The following is a 21,054-nucleotide window of genomic DNA, read 5'->3' on the forward strand; positions in this document are numbered from 1 at the left end:
AAATTTATTGCTCTCAGTGCCCTTATCAAGAAATCAGAGACAGACCAAGTAAATAATCTCATGATGCAATTAAAAATGGTAGAAAAGCAAGAAAAAAATTGAAACCAAAGTTACTAGATGGAGTAAGATAACCAAAATAAGAGCTGAACTTAATGATAGAGACTAAGAAAACTATAAATAAAATTAATAAAACAAAAAGCTGGGTTTTTATGAAAAAATAAATAAAATTGACAGACCTCTGGCAAGATTAATTTAAAAAAAGAAGCGAGGAGACCCAAATCAATAAGATCAGGGATGCTACAGGAAAACTTACAACAAATACCCAAGATATCCAAACAATTATAAAGAACTATTTCCAGAATCCATACTCACTAATGAAGGAAAACCTAGCAGAAATGGATGAATTTTTAGAGAAATACAAATTGCCTAAACTCAACCAAGAAGAAATAAATCAATTAAATAAGCCAATAGCTTACAATGAGATAGAGGAAGCAATCAGAAACTTTCCAACAAGGAAAAGCCCAGGACCAGATGGATTCAGAATGGAATTCTACAAGATCTTTAAAGAGAAAAATACCTATACCCCTCAAATTACTCAGAGAAATAGAAACAGAGGGAGCAACCCCAAATTCATTCCATGAAGCCAATATCACATTCATCCCAAACCAGGCAAAGACCCAACAAAAAAAGAGAACTATAGACAAATCTCTTTGATGAACACAGATGTAAAGTTCCTCAATAAAATTTTAGCCAACAGCATCCAGAAACATATAAGAAAAAATCATACATTATGATCAAGTAGGCTTCATCCCAGAGATGAAGGGATGGTTTAAAAGCCACATACAACATACCAATAGCCAATCTTATATTAAACAGGAAAAAACGACAACCAATTCTCCTAAAATCAGGAACAAGGCAAGGATGCCCACTGTCTCCACTCCTTTTCAATATAGTTCTGGAATCTTCAGCTAGTGCAATAAGGAAAGAAAAGGACATTATTTGCAGAGGACATGATATTATACCTTAACAATCCCCGAAACTACAACCCCAAACTCCTAGAGCTTATAAACTACTTTGGCAAAGTAGCAGGATACAAAATTAACCCACAAAAATCAGCTGCCTTTCTGTACACCAACAATGTATAAGCAGAAAGGGAAATGAAGGAAATAACCACATTCACAATGACCTAAAAAAAAAAAATCTAAGAATTAACCTAACCAAAGATGTAAAGGAACTATTTAGTGAAAACTATTTAAAAAAAAAAAAAAAAAAAAGAAAACTAGGAAGTGGCGCTGTAGTTCAAGTGGTAGAGCGCTCGCCTTGAGCTGAAGAGCTGAGAGACAGCGCCCAGGCCCAGAGTTCAAGCCCCACGACCGACAAAAAAAAAAAAAAGAAAAGAAAAGAAAACTATAAAAGCCTAAAAAAAGAAATCAGAGAGGACACCAGCAAGTGGGAAGACTTTCGATGTTCTTAGATAGGCAGAATTAATATAGTGAAAATGGCCATGATATACAAATTTAATACAATTCCCATCAAAATCCCAATGATGTTCTTTACTGAAATAGAGAAAACAATCCAAAAATTCATATGGAACAATAAAAGATCTAGAATAGCCAAAAAAATTCTAGGCAAAAGAAACAACTGGGGGGGAGGGGCGCAGGGAGGATTGGGTGGGGGGTGGGGAGGATGGGAAGGGATGGGAAGGGGAAACCAAGGAGGAGGCTACAATGCTTGATAAGAAATGTACTCATTACCTTGCTCATGTAATTGTAACCCCTCTGTACAGTATTTTCACAATAAAAAAAAAAAAAAGAAACAAGTCAGGAGGGATCATAATACCAGATTTCAAGCTCTATTATAGAGCCATATTAACAAAGACAGCTTGGTATTGGCACAAAAACAGACCCAAAGACCAATGGAACAGATTAGAAGATCCAAAAATAAAATCACATATTTATGGCACTATGTCGCTACCACCTTGACCAGCAAGGAAGACGTGACACCGAACTCTTCTCTCTGCAGTTTATTCAGGACCTTTTAGTAATCTTCTGACCCCAACCCCGGGGAGAATTCCCCACAGCCTTAAGTACCCGCTGGGTAGCCAACCCTGATACACTACGTGGGAATCACCAATAGGTTCAGGTACGCGGAAGCAAGCCAGATTCTTTGCCTTAGCCATATAAGGAGTTGTTTACCACAGAGAGCACTCGCCATCGGGAAGGCGGAGGGCGGAAGCTGGCGCCATCTTCCAGGCGCGGCCTCACGCAGCTCTCTACAGCACTACCTTAAAATAAAAAGTTTCTGCACAGCTAAAGACATAGCAACCAAACTAGAAAGACAGCCAACTAATTGGGAAAAAATATTTACCAGTAATATATCAGACAAAGGCCTAATATCTATTATATACAGGGAACTCAAGAAACTAATCCCTCCCAAATCTAACAAACCAATCATTAAATGGGCACAGGCGCTAAAGAGAGAGTTCTCAGAGGAAGAGATAAAAATGGCAAAGAAACACAGTAAGAAATGATAATCATCCCTGGTTGTAAAGGAAATGCAAACAACCCTGAGGGTGCTGGGAAGGTGGCTCAGTGGTAGAGCGTTTGCCTTGCATGCCTGAGGCCCTGAGTTCGATTCCTCAGCACCACATAAGAAAAAAGAAAAAAGCTAGAAGTGGTGCTGTGGCTCAAGTGGTAGAGCGCTAGCCTTGAGCTGAAAAGCTGAGGGACAGCGCCCAGGCCCAGAGTTCAGGCCCCATGACCAGACCAAAAAAAACAAAGAAAAAACCCTGAGATAACACCTTACCCCAGTCAGAATGGCCCACATACTAAATTCAGCCAATGACAAATGCTGGAGGGGATACAGAGAAGGAGGAACCCTGTTTCACTGCTGGTGGGAATGTACACTAATACAACCATTTTGGAAAGCAGTCTGGAGGTTCCTCAGAAAGGTAAATATAGGCCTCCCCTATAACCCAGCCATGTCACTCCTAGGCATCTACCTTGAGCAACAGGAACCAGGATACAAGGACACATGCACCTCCATGTTCATGGCAGCACTGTTCACAATAGTCAAGATATGGAAACAACCCAGATGCCCCACTACAGATGAATGGATCAAAAAATTGTGCTACCTATATACAACAGAATATTATGCAGCCATTAGAAAGGCAAAATAATGGCATCTGCAGGGAAATGGAACTAGAAGAAATCATTTTGAGCAAAGTGAGCCAAGAGCAGAGAGACAAATGGCACATGGTCTCCCTGATATGTGGATGTTAAATCCAAAATGCAAGGATATGACAAAGTAAACAGGACTCGAGAAACAAAGGACCTCCACTAAATTTGTCGTATCATTTCTAATTGATTCAATATTCTTGACCACATATAAGGTATATATGTACACATCTGAGGGAAACTAGGAGGAGGGCACAGAATCAGAGGGAAATGGGAAAATATACAACAGAAGGTGTATAACAGAGGGTGTATAACATTGATTAAAACAAACTAAGCAAGGGCTGGGAAGGTGGCTCAGTGGTAGAGCGCTTGCCTTGCATGCCTGAGGCCCTGTGTTTGATTCCTCAGCACCACTTAAGCAAAAAGAAAAAAAGCCGGAAGTGGCGCTGTGGCTCAGGTGGTAGAGCGCTAGCCTTAAGCTGAAGAGCTGAGGGACAGCGCTCAGGCCCAGAGTTCAGGCCCCACGACCCAACCAAAAAAAAACAACAACAAAAAAACAAAAAAAACTAAGCAAGTCAACGCAGCGATAGGAAGGAGGGAATGAGAGGGAAAGAGGGAACAGATAAGCAAAAGGAAAGAAATGTAAATACCACCTGATGTGGAAAAAATAGTTGTATTGTCAAAGCTCATAGAAGTCACAAACATTATAGACCATGATAATGACAATTTGCCTTGTGAAGGTTAAAATGTGATTGTGACTTTAAGTATCACTATCTCACAATACTATAACACAGACCTTTAATCTTTCATGAACAGATGGTTGTGAGTCCATTACTCCTGCAGAATGCTACAACTGGAAGTAGAAATTGCTATTCTTAGAGCCCAGGAACAGGAGGAGAGACTTGAAGTTAGATCTACTTCCCTCCTGAAAACCAAACAGGTCTTTCTATGTATCAGAACTAACCTGCATGTAGACTCAAATAAAGGAATCCTTCACCAGATGAGACCACAAAGCTGATTATAATATTATTTTTTTTGTGTGTTTGCTGGTACTAGAGCTGAACTCAGGACCTGGGAGCTATCATTTAGCTTAAGGCTGGTGCTCTACCATTTGAGCTACAGTTCCAATTTTGGCTGGTTAATTGGAGATAAGAGACTCTCTAGAGCTGGGGCACCGATGGCTCATGCCTGTAATCCTAGCTACTCAGGAGGCTGAGATCTGAATATCTCAGTTCAAAGCCAGACCGGGCAGGAAAGTCCACACGCCTCTTATTTCCAATTAACCACCAGAAACCAGAAGTGGCACTGTGGCTCAAGTGGTAGAGCACTAGCCTTGAGCTGAAGAGCTAAGGGACAGTGCCCAGGCCCAGTGTTCAAGCCCAATGACCAACGGAAAAAGAGGAAAAAGAGAGAGAGAGAGAGAGAGAGAGAGAGAGAGAGAGAGAGAGAGAGAGAGAGAGAGAGAGACTGACTCTCTGGGCAATATTTATGCCTGAGGTGGCTTCAAACCTGGGTCCTCACATCTTAGCCTCCTGAGTAGCTTGGATTACAAGCATGCACGAGCCACTGGTGCTTGCCTAAAAGGGAATTTTATAAAATCACTTGAAGTAAGTAGTATGTTAGATTTTTTTTTTTTTTGGTGTCTCTCTGTGTTCTGAAGGAGACTAGGTCTATGCTTCCTCTTCATAATTGGCCCTTGATTTCCCCTGATTTTTTTTTTTTTTGTCCGGTTGTGAGGCCTGAACTCTGGGCCTGGGCGCTGTCCCTCAGCTCTTCAGCTCAAGGCTAGCGCTCTACCACTTGAGCCACAGTGCTACTTCCGGCTTTTTGCTTATGTGGTACTGAGGAATTGAACCCAGGGCCTCTGGCTTGCAAGGCAAGCACTCTACCACTGAGCCACCTTCCCAGCCCTTCCCCTGATTTTTGATGGTTTGCTTTTCTATTAGGTTCAAGTATCCTCATCTGGTTTGCTTTGCTCATGTAAAACGCTTTTGTTGGGTTTGATTCTACACACCTTATGTGGATTTGGCCTATATAAGGTTTGTGCTAGCTGCATTCAGGGCTGCTGGTCTTTGAGACATGAGTCTACCAGCAGTCCTCCAGCTCTCCAATAAAGACTCATAATTTGGCCTTTTTTCTTTTTTTTGGTCGATTGTGGGGCCTGCATTCTGGGCCTGGGCGCTGTTCCTCAGCTCTTCAGCTCAAGGCTAGCGCTCTACCACTTGAGCCACAGCACCACTTCTGGCCTTTTCTGCTCATGTGGAATCGAACCCAGGGCATCATGTATGCAAGGCAAGCACTCTACCACTGAGCCATCTTCCCAGCTAATTTGGCCTTTTAAGTGGTGGCTTCTCTTATCTTGCCAACTGAGTTTCCTTACAGCAGTTCTAAAAGCCATGAGCATGTAAGTGTTGGGACTCTGGTGCCTGTGTCTAAGGATAGCTGGATCCAGGATTGGAAGAAGCATTTCCAATGCTCTCTGCTTGGGAGGATCTATGTCCAGCACTGGAAATCAAGGAATAAGACCAGGTATAGCCCATTACAAGCAGAAAGGTAGCACTTAACAAAGAAAATAGTGACAAGACTAGACTAATGTAAGCTGCATTAGGTAACAACAGCCTATGATATAATAGCCTATGAATGCAGAAATAATCTGGTCTGCTTATGTGTTCTTTATTTTATTTGATTCAAAGAAAAAAATGAAAGCAAAACTAGACTCCTATAGAGGAAATAGGACACTTTCTGTTTGGACTGAGATGAGCTGACTTACCTCAAAAGTCATCTCCAGGAGGTTTTTGGGAATCTGCATTACTCCTGTATCTCCTAGCTCTCCTGACACACAGATCCAGGGGTTTGACGTGATGATCGCATTGCTCAGCTTTTTAATTGGGATGATCACTGACCTGTAGGGAATCACTGAAAGAAAAAGGTAGAAATTCATGAAAAAATATAATTAGAGATTATTATCTATGTATGCATCTATGTACCCACCCATGAATCCAATCTATGTATCAATATCTATTAATTTGCTTTTCAGAGATAACTTGCTTTGTATGATTTTTTTTTTTTTTGCTAGTCCTGGTGCTTGAACTCAGGGATCTGTGCACTGTCTCTGAGCTGCTTTTGCTCAAGTATAGCACTCTACCACTTGAGCCACAGCACCACTTCTGCCCTGGCTGGCTTTGAACCAATGCAATCTTCAGATCTCAGCCTCCTTAGTACCTAGGATTAAAGGCATGAGCTACTGGCACCTGGCTCCTGAGCTTTCCTGTTCAAAGCTAGTGCTCTACCACTTGAATTACAACTCCACTTCTAGCTTTTTGGTGGTTATTCAGAGCCTAAGCGTATAGGGGTTCTATCCCCTAGCTTTTCTGTTCAAGGCTAGCCCTCTACAATTGAGCCACAGCTCTACTTCTGACTTTTTTCTGGTTAACTGGAGATGAAAGTTTCATGGACTTTCCTGCTTAGGCTTGTCTTCAATCCTCAGATCTCAGCCTCTGGAGTTGCTAGGATTTCACAACAGGAATAAGCCACAGGAACCCAGCTCAAACTGCGTTTTCTGGTGGTTTATTGGAGATAAGACTCTCATGGACTTTCCTGCCAGGGCTGGCTTTGAACCATGATCCTCAGATCTCAGCCTCCTGAGTAGCTAGGATTACAGGTGTGAGCTACCATGCCCAGCTGACTTTTTTTGGGGGGGTGGGGGGCGGGTACTAGTACTGGGGCTTAAACTCCACGGCCTGGGGTGCTATCCTTTAGTTTTTTCCACTGAAGACTGGAGATCTACCACTTGAACCACAGCTCTACTTCTAGCTTTTTGCTGGTTAAAGATTAGAGTCTCAGGGATTTTCCTGCCTGGGATGACATTGAACCATGAACCTCAGATCTTAGCCTCTTGAGTAGCTAGGATTACAGGTGCCCATGAATAAACTGTTGATCATACTGACCAGGTTCTTCTAATGATGGGCCACTAGATGTCACTGTCCTACCACAGATATTGGCTCAAGCTTGGCAGCATGAAGTTAGACATTACATGTTTTGTCTTTTCAAATGGGGTTAACTCAAACTTATTTGTATATCTGTGTGTATGCATGTGCATGTGTACATTGGTACTGGGACTTGAACTCAGTTGTGTGTACAGTACCTAAGCTTTTTCACTCAGAGCTGTTATTCTACCACTTGAGCCACAGCTCAGTATCTGGCTTTTTTCAGTGGTCAATTGGAGACAAGAGTTTCATGTACAAGCCTGGGCTGGATTGGAACTATGATCCTCAGATCTCAGCCTCTGGAACAGCTAGGATTACAGGTGTGATTCACTGATGCCTGGTGAATCAATACTTTTGACAGATTTCTATAACTTTCTGGGATTTCTACACAGTCCCAAGAGGGGCATTAGGACTAATCCTAGAGACAGATGCAAACAGGATGGGAAACACTCCAGACAAGGCAAAATAGATATAGCCTCACAATATGAGCTCAAGATCAGCCAACTCTTATCAGGAAAGTGGGTAGAGTAAATGGTTCATCTCCCTAAATGTACAAAAATGACTATCTGTTGGGTGGATAAGCTCCTTTCTGATCCTTTTAATTTTTGTTGAAGGCAGGAAATTGCTAGAGAAAGCCCATCCTTTCATGGTTTAGTCAAATGACTTCTGAAATGGAAAGCAGAAGGGAGTGCTAGAGATGGAGTTCATGTCTTGCATTGCTAGGATTAGAAAAGGCCAAGGTAAGGTCAGCAGTCAGGGCTGCAGAGGCCTACAATGGCACAACAGTGATTTCACAGTTTAAGTATAAAAATAGCAATCTTATTAAACCAGAATACTTTTTTTTTCATGAAGCAGTTCAATTCTTCAGATAAAGAGAAACCTAGGAATCCTAAATGGGTTTTTCTTCTTTTAAAACAGCAATGCTACATGCAAGTGACTTACGCCTATAATCCTAGCTACTCAGAAGGTTGAGATATAAGGATAATGATTCAAAAGCCAGTCAAGGCATGAAAGTCCATGACTCTTTACCACCAAGGGGTACAGCACAAGCTTTGAGATAAAAGCTAAGTGACAGAGTCCAGGCTCTGAATTCAAGCCCTAGCACTGGCACAAAAACAATGAAAATGTAAATAGTATCTTGAGACTTTTTTTTTGCCAGTCCTAGGGCTTGGGCACTGTCCCTGAGCTTCTTTCGTTCAAGGCTGGCACTCTACCACTTAAGCCACAGCACCACTTCTGGCTTTTTCTGTTATTTGGTGCTAAGGAACCAAATCCAGGGCTTTGTGCATGCTAGGCAAGCACTCTATCACTAAGTCATATTCCAAGCCCCCCCCCCTTTTTGAGATAAGGTCTTGCTACATTATGTAATCCAGGTTGGCCCTGAATTTATGATCCTTCTGCCTCAGCCTCTTACCTTCTAGGATTACAAGAGTACATCAGCATGCTCTATCTTTACTCTTTACATTCTTCCCATCCCCTGCACTGGGATAAAATCCTGGACATAAGAGATGGTATTCTGGATTCTTTTTGTTATTATTGTTGGTTGTGGGGCTTGAACTCCGGGCCTGGGTACTGTCCCTGTGCTCTTCAGTTCAAGGCCAGCACTCTACCACTTGAGCTGTCACAGCACCACTTCCAGTTTTCTAGTGGTTAACTGGAGGTAAGAATCTCATGGACATTCCTGCCCAAGCTGGCAGATTTCAGAGGCCTCCTTAGTAGCCAGGATTACATGCGTGAGCCACTGGCACCCAGCTTGTATTTTGGATTCTTTTTTTTTTTTTTTTTTTTTTTTTGGTCGGTCATGGGGCTTGAACTCTGGGCCTGGGTGCTGTCCCTCAGCTATTCAGCTCAAGGCGAGCGCTCTACCACTTGAGCTACAGCGCCACTTCCGGTTTTCTGGTGGTTTTATTGGAGATAGGAGTCTCACGGTCTCTCCTGCCCGGGCTGGCTTTGAACCGCGATCCTCAGATCTCAGCCTCCTGAGTAGCTAGGATTACAGGCGTGAGCCACCAGCGCCCGGCTGTATTTTGGATTCTTAAACCTGTAGTAACCTCAAAAACAGGTTGGTCCTATTAGTAGACATTATAACTGCCTTTCTCCTTGTTTGTCTCTACCAGAGACTGGAAAGCCAAATCTTCATAATTCTGGCCTATAAAATGTTAATGATGTTTAGTGGGATACTTCTGGAAAATTAGTTTTTTTAAAACACAGATCCTAAAGATTTATGTGTAATGGGGTTTGAACTCGGGGCCTGAGTACTGTTTCTTAGCCTTTTCTTTCAAGGATGATGTTCATTCAAGGATGACGCTTTACTACTTGAGCAACAGCTCACTTCAAGCTTTTTCTGTAGTCTCACAGGTTTTCTGCCTGGCTGGCTTTGAACTCTGTCTGATCCTCTGATCTCAGCTTCTTGAGTATTTAGGAACACAGGTGTAAGCCACAACACCTGGCTGCAGTCTCACTTTTGAAAACATGATTCCCCTTTCTCCAGACTTACTGATGGTTGTAAAGACGCTGGTGAAGCAGAAATAGTCCACGGCATTGAGGGAGAGGAGATGGTACAGAAACTGCTCTCTCTCTTCTTCACAACGCAGGAAAGCATAGCGCTTATAGAGCTTCCTAAAGGGGAAAACAAACACATGATATATTTTCCATTATGCCTTGATTCCACATTAATACATCTACCATATAAAACAAGAGACTTTCATCTCATACAGATAATTCAAACAATGAACATATCAACAGTTAAAGACTTTTTTTTTTGGGGGGGGTCTGGTCGTGGGGCCTGAACTCTGGGCCTGGGAACTGTCCCTCAGCTCTTCAGCTCAAGGCTAGTGCTCTACCACTTGAGCCACAGCGCCACTTCCAGCTTTTTTCTTTTTTCTTATGTGGTGCTGAGGAATCCAACCCAGGGCCTCATGCATGCAAGACAAGTACTCTACCACTGAGCCACCTTCCCCCAGTTAAAGACTTTTGTTGTTGGTGGTGGGGCTTGAACTCTGAGCCTGGGCACTGTCCCTCAGCTCTTCAGCTCAAGGCAAATGCTTTACCACTTGAGCTACAGCGCCACTTTCAGTTTTCTGGTGATTTATTGGAGATAGGAGTCTCATGGACTTTCCTGCCAGGGCTGGCTTTGAACCATGATCCTCAGATCTCAGCCTCCTGAGTAGCTAGGATTACAGGTGTGAGCTGCCATGCCCAGCTGACTTTTTTTTTTGGGGGGGGGGGGTACTAGTACTGGGGCTTAAACTCCACGGCCTGGGGTGGATCCTTTAGGTTTTTCCACTGAAGACTGGAGCTCTACCACTTGAACCACAACTCTACTTCTAGCTTTTTGCTGGTTAAAGATTAGAGTCTCAGGGATTTTCCTGCCTGGGATGACATTGAACCAGGAACCTCAGATCTTAGCCTCTTGAGTAGCTAGGATTACAGGTGCCCACCAGTAAACTGTTGATCATACTGACAAGGGTTTAAAAACAATGGCAGAAGCTGGCGCTAGTAGCTCACTCCTGTAATCCTAGCTACTCAGGAGACTGAGATCTGAGGATCTCGGTTGAAAGCCAGCCATGGCAGGAAAGGCCATGAGACTTTTATCTCCAATAAACCACTGAGAAAGCCAGAAGTGGCACTGTGGTTCAAGTGGTAGAGCACTAGCCTGGAGCTGAAGAGCTGAGAGACAGCACGCAGGCCCAGAGTTCAAGCCCCACAACCAAGGAAAAAAACAACAACAATAACAATAACAAAAAAAACAATGGCAGAGCCAGGTCCCAGTGACTCACACCTGTAATCCTAGCTACTCAGAAGGCTGAATAGAAGTTCAAAGCCAGCCTGGGCAGGAAAGTCCATAAGGTTCTTTTTTTTTTTTTTCCTGCTGGTTGTGGGGCCTGAACTCGGTCTGGGCGCTGTCCCTCAGCTGTTCAGCTCAAGGCTAGTGCTCTACCACTTGAGCCACAGTACCATTTCCAGCTTTTCTGCGTATGTGGTGTTGAGGAATTGAACGCAGGGCCTCATGCCACCTTCCCAGCCCTTCCATAAGACTCTTATCTCCAGATAGCTCGGGGAGGGGGGGAAGGGGGAGAGGGGGTGAGTAGAGCTGTAGCTTAAAGTGGTAGAGAGCTAATCTTGAGCAAAAATTGCTCAGAGACAGCATCCAGGACCCGAGTTCTAGTCCCACAACCACCAAAAACAAAATAAAACAAAGGCTATAAGAAGGATTACAGGTATGAGCCAGCAGCTTTTGGCTTTAGTTTTTTTTTTTTTTTGGGGGGGGTAGGGTAGGATAGGAAATTGGGGTTTGAATTTAGCAATCTGTGGTTGCAAATCAGGCACTCTACCACTTGAATCACACCCCTAGTCCTATTTGGGTTTAGGTATTTTTCAATAGGGTCTCATCTTTTTGCTCAGGGCCAGCCTTAGACTATGATTCTCCTACCTAGGCCTTCCGCTGTATCTGTGATTATAAAAATGTGTATTACCATATACAGCTTTGTTGAGATGGGTTCTTGCTACCATTGTGCCCAGGCTGGCCTCAGATTTCAATTCTTCTGATCTCTGCCTCTGGAGTAGCTAGTATTAGGTGTGACTGAGTAAGCTGGGATTATAGATGTGATCAACCATGCCCTGCCCAGTCACTCCAGGCTTTGTTGTGAGTTTTACAGTACAAGGTTTATATTAATTTGTGTATCCTTCGGATGTTACTGTCAGCTTGTGTGGACTAGTCAGCTTCCTCCCGCACCCCATTACAGCACAGCAATCTGTTCTTTGGCTGTGCAATCTGGTGTGCACTTCCAGAATGATCAAGTATTACAACCATGAAGTTTTACAACCATGAAGTTTCTGGAGCACATGTCTATAGGACAGTAATAATACACGTGGCTTGTGAATTAGCAATTCACACCGAGACACCAGTTAGTCAGCTTACATGATACGGTCACAATGTGCTCTACCAGCACACACTTCAGGGGAGCAGAAATGGTTCTGAAAGGCCTGGTCTTACTTGGTGAGCGGCTGGTTAGAGAGCAGCTGTTTGAGGTGCTGGGACAGAAGCTTCTTTTCCAGGGACAATCTGATCCATGCCCGAGCACGCCCCACATCAGTCTTGATCTCACTCATGCTCTGAATGTGCCTAGAGAACACAGACAACAATGAGGGCTTGGCTCTGTGTGGCTTGGAGCCTATGGACAGACGACAGACAGGAACCACAAGACAGGAAAGCTCTTTTTGCCATTACCCACAATGTGAAGGCTAGCTAAACTCAGCCAGTCTGCATTCACAAAGCCAGCCCATGTCACCTCTGCATGGCAACTCGAGCTCACAGGCAGCATCTTATAAGGAATTATCCACACTCATGAGCTTTGCAGCTTTATGTATTTTTTTTTATTTTTATGGCAGTACTGGAGTTTTGAACTCAGGGCTCTGAGCTTATTAGGCAGGTGCTCTGCCTCCTGAAAGCCATCCCTCCAACCCACTTTTTAAGGCTTTTGATTTTTCTTTGTTTTGGTCTCAAAACACTTATAAATATTTATTTGCTTATTCCAGACCCTCAAGAGATAAAAAATAAGACAATCAGAATAGTCAAGTTTGTATTCACAGTGCTTTTTGCCACAAGTTTAATCTACTGAGCTATTTTTCATGTGGTCTCAGATATTACGTAGAAAATACAAAATCTTACTGTTTAGGATATTAGGTAAGTCCAGCTATACTGTGTTGATGATCTTAAAAACTGGGCCAGGCACTGGTGGCTCATGCCTGTAATCCTAGCTACTCAGGAGGCTGAGATCTGAGGATTGTGGTTCAAAGCCAGCCTTGGCAAGAACGTCTGTGAGACTCTTATCGCCAATAAACTACCAGAAAACCAGAAGTGGCACTGTAGCTCAAGTGGTAGAGCGCTAGCCTTGAGCCGAAGAGCCAAGGGATAGTGCCCAGGCCTAGAGTTCAAGCCAAACCACCCCCACACACACAAAAAAAAATTGGAAGAGGCTTGGAAAATTGCATGGTAATTATACATTACAAAAATGATGTACCTGACATCAATGAACTATTGCATATGTACATAAATACTATTCCAGTGAGTCTGAATCTATCTTCCTAAATGATTTTCCTCCTAAGGAAGGAAGGAAAGGAAGAAGAGCAAGAGCAAGAGCAAGGCAGGCGTAGGGACAGGATAGGCTGTGAAGCACGGCAGAGTAGCATCATGGAGGCTGTTTCTGTCATCCCCAGGTCTACCTTTTTTTCCTTCCCTTATAGTTACAAAAATCTCTTCCAACACTTGTGGACTAATAAGAATTAGCAGGAGCCGGGCGCTGTAATCCTAGCTGCTCAGGAGGCTGAGATCTGAGGATCTCGGTTCAAGGCCAGCCCGGGCAGGAAAGTCCGTGAGACTCTTTTTGTTTTTTTTTAATTGTGAAAATACCATACAGAGGGGTTACAATTACATGGGCAAGATAATGAGTACATTTCTTATCAAGCATTGTTGCCTTCTCCTTTGTTTCCCCTTCCCATCCCTTCCCATCCCTTCCTACCACCCCCCCAGCCAAAGTTGTAAAGTTCGTTTTTTGACATAACAATTTGTACATCTCATTGTTGCAATGGGTCCACCTGTATCCCTATTTAAACGATTTGATTTTTCCCTTCCCCTCCACAAATTATACCAACATTAAATACAGTAAAAGCAGGGGTTATACCATGGGGGAGGGACATACAACAAAGAAATCACCTTATAAATATGTTAGAAACAATTGCATGAAAGCAAAAATATATGAATACTGGGCTGGAAAGGTGGCTCAGTGGTGCTGTAGCTCAAGTGGTAAAGTGCTAGCTAGCCTTGAGCTGAAGAGTGAGTCCAGAGTTCAAGTCCCACAACTGACCAAAAAAAAAAGATTAAAAAAAAAAAGAATTAGCATCAAATACAATCTGCTTTTTGTCTTTTTTTTGTGTGCCAGTCCTGAAGCTTGAACTCCAGGCCTTGCACTGTCCTTGAGCTTCTTCTACCTTAGACTAGCAATCTATGACTTGAGCCACAGCCACTTCCAGCTTTTTGGTAGTTTACTAGAGGTAAGAGTCTCACGGAGGGGCTGGGAAGGTGGCTCAGTGGTAGAGCGCTTGCCTTGCATGCCTGAGGCCCTGGGTTCCATTCCTCAGCACCACATAAGCAAAAAAGAAAAAAGCTGGAAGTGGTGCTGTGGCTCAAGTGGTAGAGTGCTAGCCTTGAGCTGAAGAGCTGAGGGACAGAGCCCAGGCCCAGAGTTCAGGCCCCACGACCGGACCCAAAGAGTCTCACCGACTTTCCTGCCTGGGCTGGCTTCTAACCATGATCCTCATATCTCATCCTACTGAGAAGCTAGAATTACAGGTGTGAGCCAACAGCACCTGACCCTTACCATTTTTGTGGAGCTTGGCCACAATCCACCTCACCTCTAATAATTTTTCAGAATTTATAACAAACTTATTCTAAAGGGATCATTACATAGCCATGAGAATCTGTGTTAAGCACGACCTCTGTGGGCTTTGCCTTACACTGGTGGTAGCAGCAGCCTGGGTCCCTGGGGATCCAGACACCTTCCCTTCAAGGTGAGCCTCTAAAACAATGGAGGCTCTCTCTCAGCCCTGCAGACTTCATCCAATCAGGACACAGGACTTCAGCTTTCAACAACTACATGTTCTACTACATTCCTTGATGTTTAGTAACTGAAATACCTCTTAGCTAAAGCCACTATTATTTTCTGATCGTGTCTTTATGTTCTGGCATTACAAGATGCCTGGGACTCTTCCTATATTTTTCCATCTGTAGCCCTGGTGTCATCCCCTCCTGTCCCCTGCCTGGTACTTCTCATTAGAGAATATTTGAAAACCAGTAAATGGGTGGTAGGTATGCTCACTATGGCTGAGGGAATGCTTCCTCTAGCTCCTGTCAAGGGAGAAAGCTTAGAATATGCCAGTTACTGTCAGAACCAGGCAATAGGAGAGGGGCTGACTAACAAGGAGGAGCCTGGGGGTTGGGATAATGAAACTGTTTTGTACCATGGTTGTGTTATTTGTAAGGTCCACAGCACTGAACACTAACAAACAATGAATTTGATCATACATAAATTTCAGGGAAACAAAGCAAAACAAATGGTCAACCAGGATAAGAAGGGAACTCTAAATAGAATACAAAATAAGAACAGAACTGCTTTTTTTTTTTTTCTGTCCAAGACTGGGATTTGAACTTAGTACCTGGCACTTTTGCTCACTGGCTGGTGTTCTACCAAATGAGCCATACCTTCCAACCCCATCAGAATTATTTTTTTGTATGCCGGTCCTGGGACTTGAACTCAGGGCTTGAGCCAGTACCTTGACCTTTTTTTTCTAGTCTTTTTTTTTTTTTTGGCTCAAGGTTGGTGCTCTATTACTTGAGCCATACATCCACTTCTGGCTTTTTATTTTTATTTTTGGGGGTGGGAGTCCGGTAGTAGGGCCTGAACTCTTGGCCTGGGTACTGTCCCTCAGCTCTTCAGCTCAAGGCTAGCACTCTACTACTTGAGCCACAGCGCCACTTCCGGCTTTTTTTTCTGCTTATGTGGTGCTGAGGAATTGAACCCAGGGCCTTAAGCATGCACAGTGAGCGCTTACCACTGAGCCACCTTCCCAGCCCCTCCTTCTTGCTTTTTAGTAGTTAATTAGAGGTAAGAGTCTCATACACTTTTCTGCCCTGGCTGACTGAACTGTAATCCTCAGATCTCAGTCTCCTGATTAGCTAAGATTACAGGTATGGGCCACCAGCAACTGGCCTAACAGAACAGTTTTACAAATAAATAATGCAATACACTGAAGAGAATGAAGAAAAAACACTTTTAAAACCTAAGCTTTGGAAACTAGTATTTTGACTGGACCTGAAACTTGAAAAACAAAAGTAGAAGTAGATGAAAACAGTTATGAACTAGTGTCCAGAGTGTTATGGGCTGGTCATTGAGCCATGACTTACGAGGCTTGCACAATAAGCAAATATGCTGTCCATAACAAGAATCAGATCTCTGGTTGTTGGACAAAAAAATTACTAATAAGGAAAGAAGGACCCCTGGTACTAATATGAAATGAGAGACATCATTAACTCACAGTTTGAAAATTCCTGTGTACAATTATGACAAAATACATACACAGGTAAAGATGGAAACAAATGTAAAGATGCATGTATAATGTAGCTGGTAAGAACTAGTATCTAAATATGCATTTTTCATGCTTACTTTGGGTAATCTGCATTTATTAAGTTACTGAATATTTACTCCAACATTTGAAGATGTCTCATCACCATATTTTATAGGCTCCTGGCTGTAGAGCTAGCTAACAGCACAGCTGAAAATGTTAATCCTGCAAAGCTAGTTACAGGAGCCAAGATCTCTCTCTCTCTCTTTCCTTCCTTTCTTCCTCTCTCCCCCGCTTATTTTTGTTAGTCATGGGACTTGAACTCAGGGCCTGTGCTCTATCCCTGAGCTCTTTTTTTTTTTTTTTTTTTGGGTACGGTCGTGGGGCCTGAACTCTGGGCCTGGGCACTGTCCCTCAGCTCTTCAGCTCAAGGCTAGCACTCTACCACTTGAGCCACAGTGCCACTTCTGGCTTTTTTCTTTTTGCTTATGTGGTACTGAGGAATCGAACCCAGGGCCTCATGCATGCAAGGCAAGCACTCTACCACTGAGCCACCTTCCCAGCCCGGTCCCTGAGCTCTTTTGCTCAAGGCTAGTACTCTACTACTTTGAGCCATAGTGCTACTTCTGGTTTTCTGATGGTTAACTGGAGATAACAGTCTCACAGTTCTTTCTACCTGGGCTGGCTCTGAACCACAATTCTTGTATCTCAACTTCCTGAGTAGCTAGGATTACAAGCGTGAGCCACTGTTGCCTGGCTTCACCGAACTTTCACTGTGGCTAAGATAAAAAAAAAAAAAAGGTATGAAATGGGTGCTGTTCCTGTGTCTACTTGAGACCTGGGGAAACTGAGGCACAGGGATGGTCACACAGGTAGCCAGAGGTAAAGACAAGATGTGTCACCACTATGTTTGAGTACTAGTTGTTAAGAGCTGCAAATATTTAACAAAGCAAATAAGTATCAACAATATTTATAAGGCAAACCATAAATGTTACTGTTGTTACAAATGGTATGACACTCATTTTAGACTTATACATCTTAAGAGCTGAGTACTGTGCCTAAAATTTTTTTTTTTTTTAAAAAGCCTTCTTCATCTGAAAAAAATCTATTTGGGATTTATTTTTTGTGCCAGTTCTGGGACTTGAACTCAGGACCTGGGTACTCTTCCTGAGCTTTTTAATTTTAATTTTATTTTATGTATTTTTTGCTAGTCCTGGGGTTTGAACTCAGGGCCTGGGCACTGTCCCTGAACTTCTTTTTGCTCAAGGCTAGCACTCTACAGTGCCACTTCTGGCTTTTTCTGTTTATGTGGTACTGAGGAATTGAATCCAGGGCTTCATGCATGTGAGGCAAGCACTCTACCACTAAGCCACATTCCCAGCCTGCTTTTTAATTTTTATTATCTATTTATTACTCAAGGTTAGCCTTCTACAGCTCCACTTCTGGATTTTTGATGGTTAAGAGTCTCACAGACTTTTCCTTCCTGGCTGACTTGAAACTGTAATCCTCAGATCTTGGTCTCTTGAGTAGTTAGGATTACAGGTGCCTGGCTGTTTTGGATATCTTAATGCCTCTGAAGATTTTTTTTTTTTTCTTCTTTTTGTCGGTCGTGGGGCTTGAACTCTGGGCTTGGCCACTGTCCCTGCGTTCTTCAGCTCAAGGTGAGTACTCTACCACTTGAGCCACAGCGCCACTTCCAGTTTTCTAGTTTCCACTTTATTGGAGATAGAGTCTCACGGACTTTCCTGCCCAGGTTGGCTTTGAACCGTGATCCTCAGATCTCAGCCTCTTGAGTAGCTAGGATTACAGGCGTGGGTCACTGGTGCCCGGCACCTCTGAAGATTTCTAAGGCCAGTTAGTGAGAAATAAAAATGTTCAGATTTAGGGCTGGGAAGATGGCTCAGTGGTAGAGCGCTTGCCTTGCATGCCTGAGGCCCTGGGTTCGATTCCTCAGCACCACATAAGCAAAAAGAAAAAAGCCGGCAGTGGCGCTGTGGCTCAAGTGGTAGAGCGCTAGCCTTGAGCTGAAGAGCTGAGGGACAGCACCCAGGCCCAGAGTTCAGCCCCACGACCGGACCAAAAAAAAAAAAAAAAGTTCAAATTTGTATTTGTTTCAAACAAAATCTGCTGACAGTAAGTTTAGAGTCAAGTAACCTGTTATTATTTGACCACCTTTTTTTTTTTGCCTGTATCTGTAGATAGTTGATATTTAAGGGAGTTAAAAAAAAACAAACAAAAGTTATATAATAGATAAGAAATAGTTTAGAAAACTCAGTTGGATTTAATGTCAGAAAAAATATAATAGCATAGACATCAGTGATCAATCAGTGATAGAAATGATAAATCAAGCCAGGCTTTGGTGGCACATGCCTGTAATCCTAGCTACTCAGGAGGCTAAGATCTGAAGGTCCCAGTTTAAAGCCAGCCAGGGCAGTAAAGTATATGAGACTCTTATCGCCCATAAACCACAAGAAAACTGGAAGTGGCGCTGTGGCTCAAGTGGTAGAATGCTTGCCTTGAGCTGAAAAGCTGAGGGACAGCTCTTCAAGCCCCATGACCAATTAAAAATAAAAGATAAATCAATGATTAAAAAATGCTTTCTTCTGAATATGTAAGGAAAAATACATGTAGCCATATATATTTGAGCTAGTTAGGTGATAAACTATAAAATACTTTCAAGTTATCATCATTTTAACATATGCAAAAAATACCTCATGTCTTGGATGAGAGAGACCCTGAGTGTAGGTAACATAACTCCTGAGTCAGACTTTCTTCTTTCTGGTCCAAGGGCAACTATGGAAAAGCATCAGCAAAATATTAATTAGAAAAAAATAACAGAAAGAACTTTAATCTGTGGCTATATTTAGACAGTTACAATAATTTTTATAGAAGTTCACCTAGCAAATAAGGCAAAGTGTGCCAATTCTGGCCCTAATGACTACTCATTTTCTACAGCTACTCATTCTAATAGCATAATTACAGAAAACAATCTCTAAATTAAGGTACTAGGTATGTCAATCTTTATCTCTGGACTCATGAAGTAGAAATATATAGATTAAAATCTGGAAAAAGTGCTAAAAATAAAGTAACATGTTAGATTGGGCACTGGTGACTCACACCTGTAATCCTAGCTATTTAGGAGGGTAAGACCTGAGGATCATGGTTTGAAGCCACCCAGCAGGAAAGTCTGTGAGACTCTATCTCCAACTGATCACCAAAAACATGGAAGTGAAGCTGTGGCTCAAGTTGTTAAGTGCCAGTCTTGAATGAATAAAGTTAAGGGATAGCTCTCAGAGCTTGGGTTCAAGCTCTAGTAGCTCACATGCATGTACACATACATACATACATACACAAATACAAAGAAAAAGAAAAGAAAGCTCTGAACAACTGGTGTGATTCAGTGGTAGAGCATCTTTTTGGTCACTGGTTTGATTAAAAACAAAAAACAACAACAACAAAAAAGGCAAGCTAGGTGTCGGTGGCTCATGTCTGTAATCTTAGCTACTCAGAAAGATGAGATCTGAGGCTCGAGGTTCTAAGCCAGACTGAGCAGAAAAGTCCCCAGGAGACTCTTAACTCCAACTAACCACTCAAAAACCGGAAACTGCTGTGGCTCAAGGGGAATAGCACTAGCCTTGAGCAAAAAAAGCAGTTCAGGGACAGTGCCCAGGCCCTGAATTCAAGCCCCACAACTCATAAAAACAACAAAAAACAAACAGGCTGGGCTTATGCTTGTAATCTTAGTTACTCATGAGGGTGAGACCTGAGGATCCCAGTTCAAAGCCAGCTTGGGCAGGAAAGTCTATGAGATTCTATCTCCATTTAAATCACTAGAAAACCAGAATTGAAGTTGTGGTTCAAAGTGGTAGAGCATTAGCTTTGAGCTTAAAAAGTTCTGGGACAGGGCTGGGAAGGTGGCTCAGTGGTAGAGTGCTTGCCTTGCATGCATGAGGCCCTGGGTTTGATTCCTCAGCACCACATAAGCAGAAAAAGCCAGAAGTGGCACTGTGGCTCAAGTGGTAGAGCGCTAGCCTTGAGCTGAAGAGCTGAGGGACAGCGCCCAGGCCCAGCGTTCAGGCCCCACGACTGGCAAAAAAAAGAAAAGAAAAAAAAAAAGAAAAGAAAAGACAAACAAGGCTGGGAATGTGGCTTAGTGGTAGAGTGCTTGTCTAGCATGCACAAAGCCCTGGAAGTGATGCTGTGGCTCAAGTGGTACAGTGCTAGCCTTGAGCAAAAATAATCTCAGGGACAGTGCCCAGGCCTTGAGTTTGAGCCCCAGGACTGCTCCCCCTGCCAAAAAAAACCCAAAAACAAAACAAACAAAAAGCAAGCAAGCTCCCTGCTATAAATACACACAGAACCACATAGACATCCTTTTTTTTGGCGGGGGGGGGGGGGGGGGGGGGGAAGGAGGGTGTCCTGAAGCTTAAACTTAGGACCTGGGCATTATCTCTGAGATTTTTTTGTTCAAGACTAGCTCTCTACCACTTGAGCCACAGCTCCACTTCCAGATTTTTTGGTGGGTAATTGGAAATAAGAATTTCATGGACATTCCAGCCCAGGCTAGCTTCAAACCCCATTCCTCGGATCTCTGGATTATGGGTGTGAGCCACATGTACTTTTAATTAGCAGAATTATGATACTTCTAACATGAGATATCTTCTATAAATTGTAAGAGAATTTGACTTCTAATCTGAGTGTGGTGGTACATACCTGTATACAGGTGTGTATAAGCTATACACCCCAGGTACTTGAGAGGCTAAAGTGAGAGG

The 21,054-nt window shown here is 43.0% G+C and overlaps 1 protein-coding gene across 1 annotated transcript in view; it reads right to left on the bottom strand.

The window, feature by feature from the left end:
* The window catches only part of LOC138830002 (DENN domain-containing protein 5B-like), a 102,291-nt gene that overhangs the window by 11,882 nt on the left and 69,355 nt on the right, over nucleotides 1-21,054 (bottom strand). The window contains exons 13-16 of the mRNA XM_070026478.1: nucleotides 18,994-19,075; nucleotides 12,159-12,287; nucleotides 9,660-9,781; nucleotides 5,947-6,092 (exon numbers count right to left, since the gene is read on the bottom strand). Of these exons, the coding sequence (XP_069882579.1) occupies nucleotides 5,947-6,092; nucleotides 9,660-9,781; nucleotides 12,159-12,287; nucleotides 18,994-19,075 (479 nt within the window). The remainder of the gene's footprint in view (nucleotides 1-5,946; nucleotides 6,093-9,659; nucleotides 9,782-12,158; nucleotides 12,288-18,993; nucleotides 19,076-21,054) is intronic.

The sequence above is a fragment of the Dipodomys merriami genome, unplaced genomic scaffold (assembly GCF_024711535.1).
Source record: "Dipodomys merriami isolate MVZ:Mamm:240054 unplaced genomic scaffold, mDipMer1.0.p SCAF_18, whole genome shotgun sequence".
Classification (NCBI taxonomy): domain Eukaryota; kingdom Metazoa; phylum Chordata; class Mammalia; order Rodentia; family Heteromyidae; genus Dipodomys; species Dipodomys merriami.